Source organism: Eufriesea mexicana, unplaced genomic scaffold, assembly GCF_001483705.2.
Source record: "Eufriesea mexicana isolate 0111107269 unplaced genomic scaffold, ASM148370v2 scaffold1920, whole genome shotgun sequence".
Taxonomy (NCBI): Eukaryota; Metazoa; Arthropoda; class Insecta; order Hymenoptera; family Apidae; genus Eufriesea; species Eufriesea mexicana.
In genome coordinates, this window is record NW_016910007.1 from 309782 (window position 1) to 322838 (window position 13057).

At 36.0% G+C, this 13057-nt stretch overlaps 1 protein-coding gene across 1 annotated transcript in view; it reads right to left on the reverse strand.

Annotated features, from left to right (window-relative positions):
* Nucleotides 1-712: 712 nt before the first annotated feature.
* LOC108549379 (uncharacterized) overlaps nt 713-13057 on the reverse strand; it is a 119171-nt gene continuing 106826 nt past the window's right edge. Inside the window, exons 7-13 of the mRNA XM_017902730.1 lie at nt 4397-4448; nt 4190-4297; nt 3504-4109; nt 3322-3432; nt 3018-3250; nt 1723-1768; nt 713-1651 (exon numbers count right to left, since the gene is read on the reverse strand). Of these exons, the coding sequence (XP_017758219.1) occupies nt 1298-1651; nt 1723-1768; nt 3018-3250; nt 3322-3432; nt 3504-4109; nt 4190-4297; nt 4397-4448 (1510 nt within the window). The 3' untranslated portion in view covers nt 713-1297. The remainder of the gene's footprint in view (nt 1652-1722; nt 1769-3017; nt 3251-3321; nt 3433-3503; nt 4110-4189; nt 4298-4396; nt 4449-13057) is intronic.

Sequence of the window (13057 nt, forward strand, 5' to 3'; positions counted from 1 at the left end):
TAAATATTATAAATAAATGAATAAATATAAATATAAATAAATAAATATATATATATATATAAATATATGTATGTATACATGTGTGTATGCGTGTATCTATATATGTATACATATCTGCACGTATGTATACACATATATGTACATTCTAACAAATGATTGATTGTGAGTCATTTAAATAATTGTTATATGTATTTTCTATATATTATGACAACTAATACAATGATATATATTGAGATGACATTACGGTACTATTAACTAAGTGTAGTTAACAAAAATTAGGCGGGCGGACGCTCGCGTTACGAGAAAGAGATAGGGAAAGGTTGGATTTACTCTAGTCCAATATTTCTATGAATCTCGCTAAATGAAAAGGAGGGAAGGAAAAGAAAAAAAAGAAAAAACCGAAAAAATGGCGGAAACGGCGGGCCAGCGCGCACGCGACGCGAAATATTTAAAAAGCAGAGAAAAACTAGAAAAAAAGGAAAACGATAGGAACGTGGCACTCGAGGCGGATTCCTTGCACCACGAAGTGGTGAGAGAAGTATTCTTTTCATCCCGGCAGTCACTACGAGCGGAGAGGAGAGCGAGGGAAGCGCGATAATATAAAAGACGACACGTCGTGGTGCCGTTTCGAGTGTGTTCGTTGCGTATTGCAAAAAAAGATGAAAAAGAAAAAAAAAGGAAAATAACACTGAGTGAAGAAATCAATGTGGAATTTGCAACAAAAAAAAATGTATTTTCTCACTCCCACTGCGAGGTGTATGTTCATCGCTACATCTTATTTGGAACGAAAACCTAAATATTATATTATTATATAAAATCACTGTATAATTGTAACGAAAATTGTTTTTCAAACGATGTGGTATTTTTATTGTAGATATTATTATATAACAAATAAAATCATGATTCATTGTACTCGTTACGTGTTCACTTCCATCGTCGTGGAACATTCGAGGTGTGGGATTTCATTTTTAGGATATTATGTCGTATCTGTGTCGAGCTGTCGTTTATCATTTAGGTGATCGATTTCTTTTCCCGTTTCTTTCTTCCTCCTTTTTCTATAAAGGGATCCATTATTTCGTAACGTATGCAATTTTATTTACATTTTATAAATACAGTGTATCCTGTAAGGATGCGTTCCATGATATCTCAGTTACTAAATAACTTTTATAGTTAGTCGATAAATAAATATCAATGCTATCGCCATCACGATAGATTATTTACAACTCTCAAACAGCCATACACGAGAATCAATAAATACAGTCGCACAGTCAGAGATATTTGTTCAAAAATATTTCAGTCAGCAATTCACGTATTCAGGTTCATCACAGGAATTAGTGAGCGTGTTAAACGTTAGTCCATACTGACAATAGAAACCCGTAGGAACTGCCATCTTGTACTCGCAGTAATAAAATTTCTTGCAGTTGAAGGGGTCCCTGAAGTATCCTTCCTGTGCACAGGTGGGTATCAGTGGGGCCGTAGGCACTGTTGGGAAAGAATGGATCGCTGGATCTTGAGGAGGTAGTTGCTCTAGTTTCGTTAACTTGTTCCCGTCAATGGCGTGCACTTCGATATAATCCTCGTTTAGTCTGTACGCGAATGACAGAGTGCAGATGGTGAGAGCAACTATCAAGCAGTTACCCAAGAAATGCATCTAAAAAAGATAGATAGTAAATTTGTGGATTTAAATTAGACTAGGATACACCACACAGACACTGCGTGAACCAGAAATATCATATTGCGTAAAGTTGGAAAGATTCTATTAGAAACTCTATTTATAAAAGGTTTATTGAAATTATAGATAGGTGAATAGGTAAATATTTTCTTAAAAAAAAAAAAAAAATTGTGATCGTTACATTAATTATCCAGGTGACACAGAAAAGTAGAGTAATAGGAATTCACATGGAGATTCGTGACTGAAGAAGCACGAAAATTCTGTTCACTCGATTTTAACATAAACTGACATTTTTTTTTCACTCTCGTTGTTAAATGTAATGTATACTAACTTTGAAGGAAGCAATGGAACTTGGAAGATTTCTACGATTCCCGAGTAGGTTCACGCACGGTTAGATCGATTAAAATTCTCGTACGACGCTATCAGCCGCGTTTTACTAACTGCCGTTTACGATGACTGATATCATACTTATATATGCGACTTATACACACGATGCTTGAAATCATTACGCAGACTTCCATCTATCGCATTCATAGATACAATACGTAGAACTAATGTAAACGATACGTAGAAATGTTTAATATTTTAGTCGCTGACGCTTCGGATAACCGAACTTTTTCTTTCGTCAATGTTAAATGCTTACAGTTTCTTGGCATCCAGAGATAATTTCGGCAAAACTAACTCTGACCGTGACCACTTTTGTGTTTGTAGGGCAAGGTGAAGTTGCTCGTTATTCAATGGCGATTATGATGTATCTACCGTTAAGCATCAGGAATATTTGCCTTATAATAATCAATTACGATTTTTAAAGACAATTGCAGAGCTAGAATTCTTAATACGTAGAAAATTACAGATACGCGAGTGATTTGGTGTGGTACAAAGATTAGAAATTAAACGCTATGACTCATAAGAAAAACATCAATTAAATGATTAAAAATATAAAACAAATTGGGAATTTCCGGGTTGTTATTTCACTCGTGATATTACTTTTATAATTTTATCTGAAATTTATGTAATAAGAATAATATTATGTTCTAGATACCATGATAATGGTATTCCGTTATCTATTACAAATAGATTTCTTGACTTTTCCCAAACATATACCTTCCTTAATACTTTTAAGGTGATAAAAACAAGATTACAAAGCGTCATGTAAATATATGACGTTTGAGACGTCTGTAAGTGTTTGATATGGTGATGTAAAAATTAGTCAAAACATCTTAGGAAATACCTTCTTTTATTAACATTAAATATTTCATCGTTTCACGTTCTTTCACTTAAATATTTGAAAAGCAAACATAATCTTTTTTTTTTCAGGAAGTTCGTATTTATTTTTATGAATCACGTTAATTTTGATACATCTGGAAATTGGGCAGCATAAGAATACTTCCTTTCTACTTCGATGGTTTTTGTTTTATTTATTTTATTTGGTAAAATATTCATTATATTTGTGGTTAATTCTATAGGCCTTAGTGATCCAAAGAAGTCAGTGACTGGTACTTTATCAGGATCTCTTCTAAATAAATCATCTCTCACTCCTACTGTTGACAAGCAATAATGCTTGGGACACACTTTGAGCTGAAAAAGAAAATAGATTAATTTATCGGTGCATTAATTTTAATTCAACAAATACTTTTTATACAACTTACAAATTCTCCCAATGATTTGGAATGCGATGGTTCCACTTTTTCTAAAAAGTCCAACGCGTAATATGTATATCTATCTATAATGTAAACACCTATGGCAGGATCCAAGTGGTGCTGTAAATAAAATTTAAGATATTAATAATGTCCCATTAAAAAATACATACAAGTTTATCATCATTACTCACAGAGAGTGAGTCTTCTCCCACTAGACTAGAAGCAACTGCTAGTATATTTGGAGAATAAAATTTCACATACATTGAACTTGCTTGACAAGTATCAACAATGAATAAAATTTCATGGTATCTTCTTTTCTGCCACATTTGCTCCAAGGCATCTCCAAGGTCTTTACTAGTAATTTCCTCTGAATCTTGGAATTTCAGAAATCCATTCCCACCATGACCAGTAAGATAAATCAAAATATTTGATCCTTCATCGGTTAATAGCTTCTTAGATCTTGGTGTCTCTGGTGCTAACCGTCCAGTTAATAATCTCACAAAATTTTCTACAGTAACTTCGTAACCTCTGTAATCTACTTCTACGTCGTCTCCATAAACATTAATATGTTGTTTAATGTTATTAAAAACAGTAGCTGGTCTAGGATTCCTTGGATTGCATGCCATGTCGTCTGCTATCATTAGAATAATTTGTGAATCCGGTATACCTAAGCGTTTAACACTCCTATAAATGGATAACACGTTTGCTACATGTCGATAATTAAACCAAAATCGTGAAGTATCGACTAATACGGCCCAATTATTCGAATGACCGGTCTTAGCGAAGTTATCCGGTATCTATAAAGGTTAGATTGTTACAATTCGTAACTATGAGAAGACATTAACAAAATTTCATGTGCCAAAGTTATAATACATACCTCCCAAGCATAGCTTAAATAAAAAACACAGAAGGTAATGATAAATTTCAAATACATTCTGATAAAATTACGTATCACATGAATTCGTATAAAATTTATTATTGCTTTCTACGTGGAATGACAATTTGCAACAATAAAACTTCTAAATTTAAAATAAAACATTGATCATTTTATTTGACTCGTTTCCATTGTTAACGAGTACTTGACTTTATCACAGTAATCTTTACTATTGTTTACAAACTGTACTAATGAACATAACCTTTAAAATACATTTTGAACAGTTCGACAGAATACAATACCCCGTTACTAGATGTCGGTATAATCGGAGTGGCAAGTGCTGCCGCAGTGTTGGCAACAAGAAATTTAATAGTAACAGTTTTCCCGCGTTTGAAAATGCGAACATTAGAAATTTAGTTACGAAAAATAGACATATTACGGGATTTTGTGCTATACGAATTAAAATATCGTGCTTAGAAGATATTAGAACGTTTATTTTATTCTCTACCAACGTGTGTGACGAGTGAAGTGTTGTATCGTGGGTAATTGAACGTGAAGGATCCTTTTCTATTACATCGACAAAAAAGTAAGTCGCAACGTATATTTGTATTATTCGTAAATAAAAGTTTGAGAATATTTTTATTAGAGTAATCGATGCCATTTGTAGGGTTGAAATAATATTTTACAAAAGTACATCGAGTATCTGATCTATACTACGTTTATGTATGTGTATGATATTATGCAATTTGTTGATAAATCGGAAAAGAATTTCCGTATGCGACGAGTCACTCGTATGCTTCTGATACGATGACGTCATTGCGAACGATATCGATTGCGTTAATTCTTCTTATTCCATTATCTTTATCGTTATTTGTATTTACAAATTCGCATCAGCTTATGTAATATTAATAACAAAAGAAATAAAAAATAGGGATAAAACGAATAACGATAATATAGAAATATCGAAATATAAAATTATGAAATTATTCAGATATATTTCCTGCAACAGAACGATTCAAGCTGTGCAATACTGAGATTATAATGGCTTATATGCCATTATATTAATTTCCATATAACTCTCGAGTCACTTCAAATTTTAATCGAAGCGTTTCACTGTCTCTGTAGAATCGAATGTTGAGAAATCTTCAGTCACGTTCTAAAAGTTCTAATACGTAATCATTTCGATAGCGTGTTCGTGAAGTTTTCCTTGAACACAGGACTTAGTCACGATTCTACAAACTTTGACGTAACTGCATATTTTTTATCGCTGCCATTGAACTTTTTTTCCAAACAAGTATCAGCGATCGATCAATCATTTTCCAATCGTCGTTGAATAATTATGCGAATAATCAGTATGGAAATTTCAAACATTTCAAACATTTTATGTAAAATAACCACAACATATAACGTAATTACATATATCTCTCGTTTGAAACATTTATTTCGTTCGACTACTAGAAATAGGTTAGGCTATAATGGCGACCAATTAATGGACCATTTCGTGTATTATATGTATGTATATACATTTACATCTTCCGTTGCATATACGATTACATCGAATAAATGAGTATCACGTACATAGCAAAACCGAAAGGAACACGGTGAACTTTCAAGCTTTCAGAACATATATTTCGCGAGGCATGTAATTTATGCCGAATGACCCTTCGTTACGTCGGTTGATTTATCATTAAACATGTAATTAGGAGGGAAAGTTAGAGGTATTAGAGCAATAATTAGAGAGAAAATTGATTGCCACGTTATAATAATTTATTTAAACATTCATACACCTATGATGTTCCACAGTCTTGAAAGTAGTTGCTAACCGATATATATGTATATGTATGTACATACAGCCACATACACACATACAGACACATATGTATATACACATATACGCGCGGTATACGTATACACAGATAGATCGATTCTCGTCGATACATGTAGCATGTATACATATATAAATCCATCTTATTTACTCGGCTCGATTTATTTATAAGTTAATTCACGTAGTTATCGTCTAGATAAAGCATTCTCGAAACTTAAGGAATTAATCGATGATTACTAGGCTATATCCTGTTTACATCCGCAGAATTTACGACGCTCACTCTATATACTCTTTACAAACGATTACTGTCGATTACTTTAAGTACACAGCAGTGTATGGGTTCTATCTTCGAAATAGTTCGCTCGGAAAAATCACTTCATAATTCCCGCGTTTTTTTTTATTTTATTTTTCGTCACCCACGAAGATCGACAATTTCGTGATTTTTTAATTATCCTGGAAGCTAAGGGACGCTTAATTTCATTTACACGGGCTTCCTATTTTATCACCTATCGTGCTCACTATTTTGCCCTAATTGTACAAGTTTTACGTGAGTCGTGCGATACCCTAAACGCGTGACGTGAAAAATCTGGATCACCGAATTTAGGCTACCATCGCATGATTACAACGCCATTCCTATTTTCTTACGATCTTTCTGTTCCTTTTTTCCGTATTATTTTTTAATTTTTGGTAGGAAAAGGTTTCATCGTTCATTCTTCTCGAAGGAACAAAATTTTTCTTCGTTTTGCGTTTCTATTATTATTATTATTTTTCTTTTTTTCTTTTTTTTCGAAGATTGGAGTATCGGTGTTTTTCGATTGCAGGTATTATATCACAAATTTAATACCGCATATTTCGTCGCAAGCGTGTTACAATATTTTCGTACGAAGTTATCGTGTAGAGCGGTAAAATTTGAAATTACATAGTCACCGAGTTAGTTACAATTGAGAACAGAAATGTTGTTCAATACACGGCAAATTTATGCGACAACAAGTTTGGAAAATATGTGAGGAAAGTTGGATTTTTTGTGGAACATGTTTGAAATTATACCCGGTGTCAACCGCTATTTCATATTCATTGTACAGAAGTGTCCGTGCCTGAGTATATGCAAATGATATTTATCTTCTATCTTGGTCAGTGCACAGAGTTTATTACGAAACGATGGCAGAGTTTTTATTGATACGCGTCGGTTTTTTACGCGCAGCGAAACGGCGACATTTTTAAATCAAGTATCGTAATAAATTAATTAGGACACACAGTCTTGTATAATAATAACGTTAATAATTTAATTGAGGATTACAGTATTTTTCCATACTCCGTTATTAAATAAGTTAAACACAGCAACGGGTCGGGTACAACGTTTATTATAAGCAGCTAACCTAAAATTAAGTCCCATGACAACAGCAAATATAAATAGACAAGAGTGAACGGCGATGAATACAAAATTATATTACTCAAACGTACAAATTTACAAACAATCGCGTTAATTGCTTTCAAATATTCGCGAATAAAATATTTCTTCGTCGAACGTTATATCGATCGACATTGTTGTCAATTTCGTTCATTTTTACGCGTGTTTAATTCGTGATATTTCCGAAATTAAAAATAATCTCGGAAATCGAGAAAAATTACGTTTTCAAATCACTCGTCAACTCGATTAACTCCACGAGAGCGAGAAATAAGAAATTAATTTCGAACGTAAGAGGTTAAGCATGTATCAAGCTGGAAAGCGGCGTTAATCAAGTTGGCGCTGTTCGGTTACCACTATTCGCGAATTTACAAAGCGACAGTTTCACGGATAAAAAGTTGAGACGATGCGTCGATACATGGTACGCGAATCTGCATCGAATTCTCATCGATAATTCTCACCTACCCCCGTCCGCCGCTAGATGTCCTCGCAGTCGTCGTCCCGGGAGAACCGCAGGACGTGGATGATTATCCGCTAAGGTTCTCTTTTTATTGTCCCTTGCCCGACACTACCGTATGTTGGTTCTCTCTTTCGATCGTCGATGGCGCTCGAATCGACGTCGAGTCCATCGTTTCGAACTGGCGTCTAAACATTCGGTAATCGCATCTTGAATCGACATCGAAAGAATAATTACGACAGATATCAACGCGACGTGTAATTTTTGGCTCGCGTAATGCACTACTCTTAGCACAGTCTAACGCTACTAGTAGAATAATTTATATTAAATTTATATATATATCTATATATACGTTATGTATAATACAGGAACTATATTATCGCATACAATTGCATTTCCATCTAAAAACGATTTCACCGCCGGTAGGTAATAGACAGCGGCGTTTTAGGGCCGGGTGTCACGAGTATCTCGTTCGCGTCATTTTCGTTGGTCGTTTCGGCGCGACCGCGCCATTTTTCCCCTCGAGTGCACCTTGCTCTTAGCGACGACAGACAGATTTTCATCGGATAAAGCGTCGATTCCGGTTCGCGTAGCCTCGAAATAGGCAAACGGGGTACGCGGACAGAGACAAAGGCTGGATAGAAATACCCAATACCGGATTGCACAACTGCTCGCGTAAATGTCGAAATGAGTATGAATTTATTGCCATTCGGATCGGTAATACCATCGTACGCGTCACCGTGCAAGAATGGAATTATACGACAGGAATTTTTCTCTTGCGGATGGACACCGTGTACTAGGGCCCTAACAATGGAAATATCAGACGTTTTCGCATAACCTTTCGGGGATTAACGTAATTTTCTGATACCTATGAAGGTATACGTGGTATTACGTGGATGCCCATAACCTCTTGTGGGATACTGTGGTATGTACAGTCACTTGCAGAGAAGTAACTGTACTCGCGAATTTTTTAATTCCCTCATAATTCCAAGAGGAATAATTAATATTATCGCGGATAAATAATTTCGGGTATTAATTATTGGATAATTAATATGTATATTGTATTATATAGATAGGTTATCCTCTTATGGAATAGTGATGCACAGTATCGCTCGCAAAAGAGTTATTGTACCTTAGTTTCCTTTTTTGTTAATTTAAACTTAATTCGAAGAGGAATAATTGATATTATTATAGACAACCAGTTTTGTGAATCGATTACGACGTTACTTAAGCTTCGCGTTCAATGATCGCATCTTCGAAATAGAATTTAACTTTATACGGAATAATGAATAGCTGAAAGACTCGTTTGAGCAGTTGTCGGTTATGGTAATCGTATTCGAATCATTCAAGCTCGAATTTGAAATATGGCGATAGGTGGACACGATTTGCACCTCGTTCGAGATTATAAAAATTCCTTACGTCCAAGACACTTGGCTGTACCAGGAAAATAGGAGGATGCTTTAACAAATTGGCGTCCATTCGAGATACCAGGGGAACACGTTTCCTTGTAAGAATATCCGGGAAATAATTGTTTCTCCTTTTAAGCGACAATCGGTGTTATTGCAAAGTAATTCCAATCGTGTATTTTCACAATGCAGGGTGTCGCGACGATTCCCCGTTTCTTGGAACACTTTTGCCTCTGCCAGGAACGTTAATCGTTCCGCGGGGATGGCAGTCACGAGGAGTTTGCATTCCGCAAAATCAGTCCCATGGGACAGAGTTCGTCGAGCAAAGAAGCGAGTGAAATAAAAATCATAGCGTCCGAAAAGGCAAACCCGATAATACGGCACGCTTTAAACGTTTCGAGTAAACGATTCCACGCTTTCGTCACGGCGCGGAATTGCCAAGAATTTTTGTTGAAAAAATTGCTCCGTTTCGGGACGCGATGTGTAACCAAAAATTAAATTTTCGCACGCGAGACTGAGAATAGGACGTAATCCGATTACACGGTAATTAAAAATCTTTCGTTGAGAGAAACAAATTTCATGGAATTTCCGCAATTCTTTGGAAAAATATTTTCGGACCCGATAAATAACTCGAAAGTTAAATTTTTCTAGGCGGTACTAAATACAGGATCTGAACTCGTTACAGGGTAATTAAAAATCTTTCGTCTCGGTAGAAAAATTGCACAGAATTTCCGCAATTCCTTGGAAAAATAATTTCGACCGCGATAAATTACTCGAAAGCCAAATTTTTTGGGACGGTAGCAAAAGTAGGATCAAACCCCACCATAGAGTAATTAAAAAGCTGTCATCTCGGAAGAAAAATTGCACGGAATTTCCGCAATTCCTTGGAACAATATTTTCAAACGCGATAAGTAACTCGAAAATTAAATTTTTCGGAAGGATACCAAAAATAGGATCAAAACTGACCATAGAATAATTAAAAATCTGCTATCCTGAAAGAAAAATTGCGCAAAATTTCCGCAATTCCTTGGAAAAATATTTTCGACCGCGATAAATAACTCGAAAATAAAAATTTTTCGGCAGGATACCAAGAATAGAATCCAAACCCATTACAGAGTAATTAAAACTCTTTCGTTCCGGGAGAAAAATTGCACAGAATTTCCGCAAAGAAATTGGCTCATTTCCGATAAATACCGCGCTGAATAACCCCAAAATTGAACGTTTATAACACTAAAGCCGTATTAATTAATATTACAACGCGAGATATTAAATCCTATCGCGAAATCGTTAAAAATTCTTCGTCTCGAATGATCGTGTATAGTATCGAACGGTATTTCAAAAATCCACTCGTCTCTCGCGATTGGTATTTTTGCTGAAAATCTTCCGCGACGGTATTACTCCAGGTAAATCAAGAGACGATCGTTAACGAGGACGTAAATTAAATAATTCTCCAATAAATCGTCCTACCGACGGATCCTCCTTTCCTCGATCTCTTCATTAATAGGTTCGTGCAGCGGCCGATAATGAAACTGGTCGTGACGGTGAGAAATGACGCGCGTAGAACGTACGTTGACGACAACGTATGACGGGGAAAAGAAACGTAAGATACGTGGCCATAAGCAATGTAATGCAGGCGAATAAGCGGAGCTGTTAACGCAGGCCGTAAAGCTAACATAAATTAAGCACGAATATTATGGGAATTCTACTGGCGCCAGACTGGGGGCACTCGAACGATCGAAACTGTTGCTGGCTGATATCGAAGATATGGACTGTCTAATATTGTACTCGCATTTAAGAACGCATAACTCGAACGCGTGGCCGTTAAGGCCACGTTTCCGAGCACAAAGTATTTCCTCGTCGACACGGATAAAATTCCATGGCACACGGTAGTGTGAATGAAAAGACACCAGCATTGCTTCGTTCATGGAATTCCGCTTGTTATTCCACAGTCGTTTACGCGCCAATGGCATGTCGTTACCTTTCAACAGAAATTTTGACAATTTCGCGAAAAATATCCAGCTCAATGGGACGTAAACAAAAGAATCTCGAATCTCGATATAAGGCCTTCACGGTGGTCTTATATCTGCCTGGTGAATTTTTGAAAAATAAAATTGTTGAAAATTTTGTAGTCTATCTTATAATTAATCCAGGTTTAAGAAATTAATTATGCATGTCAGTGACGTTTTTAATTAACCCGAATTTTAATTAACTCTCCAAAATAATTTCTTAAACGTGGATTTAATTATACATGTCAGTGACGTTTTTAATTGACTCGAATTTTAATTCTCTTTAAAATAATTAATACCGATTAGAAGAAAATTTCATTGTTTATAAATGTAAGTTTAAATTAGACTTCGAACTGATAATTCTTCCAATCGATTGTTAATTAGGTACGGAGAGCTTAATTTCCTTTCTTTTCGGGAAGATTTTATTCAAAACGCGTTTCTACCAATCTCAAAGAGAAAAAGAACAAAGAAGGTACGGATGTTGAAAAATAATCAGAATAACTCAAAATTATGGAGGATAAATAAATAAATAAAACCACGAGATCTCGGTGAAATAAAATTCTCTACACGGGATGCTTTTGTTTCATACTTCTCATCTCGTATCTTCGATCGAGTCAAGATCTTCTTACGTGAAATCCGCATAGACTTATGAATGAACGTTGGACGCATCGATCGTAGCCTATCTTAGCAAATTTGCTGCTAATTTCATAAGCTTCGTTAAATTTCCCTTCGCTTCGGCTCGTCCCTTTTTCGTGATCTCCTTTATCGCCAGCACCGCCGCTTTACTCTATTAACTTCGTAACAGATGAATATTCATGCATATTCAATGTCCCCACACCGGTTTTCTATTTTCTTCCTTGCTGTCCAAGGACGCAATTTCGCTGAAAAATCCGCCGCGAGTTTTCTAATGAGCACACACGGTGCGAGTGCCTGGCGAGTTTTACCGCGGACAAATATCTCTTTGCTTTAACGTCGTCTGTACAAGATACTCACGATTTCCTTATTGCGCACGGTTTCGAACTTTAGAATTCTATCCTGCCACCATTGAGTCTGGTTTCTCCCGGCTGTCGTCTCCAGACTGGTACACGCCGAGAGACGATAACGTTATGCCGGGACACGCGTGACGCGAGCGTAATTTCGAGCTTCGATCTTAACGTTTTGGTAGCAGCAGAGGTGTGAAGCATCCGGAAAAGGTCGGAGTCGAGGTGGGAAAGGAAGTCTTTCCAGGATACGGACGGGAAAGAAATTTTTCCCATGATCGGGATAAGGAAAGAATTTTTTCCAGGATCAGGACGGAAAAGAAATTCTTTCCAGAATCGAGATGGGAAAGGAATATTTTGTAGAATCGAGACGGAAAAGAAATTTTTTCCACGATCGGGATAGGAAAGGAATTTTTTCCAAGATCAGAATGGGAAAGAAATTTTTTCCAGAATCGGGACGGGATAGGAATTTTTTCCAGAATGAGGGTAGGAAAGAAATTTTTTTCAAGATAGAGGGGAAACGAATTTTTTCTAGAATCGGGACAGAAAAGGAATTCTTTCCAGGATCAGAGTGGGAAAGAAATTTTTTCCAGAATCGGGACGGGATAGGAATTTTTTCCAGAATGAGGGTAGGAAAGAAATTTTTTTCAAGATAGAGGGGAAACGAATTTTTTCTAGAATCGGGACAGAAAAGGAATTCTTTCCAGGATCAGAGTGGGAAAGAAATTTTTTCCAGAATAGAGAGGGGAAAGGGATTTTTCTAGGATCGGGACGGAAAAGAAATTTTTTCCA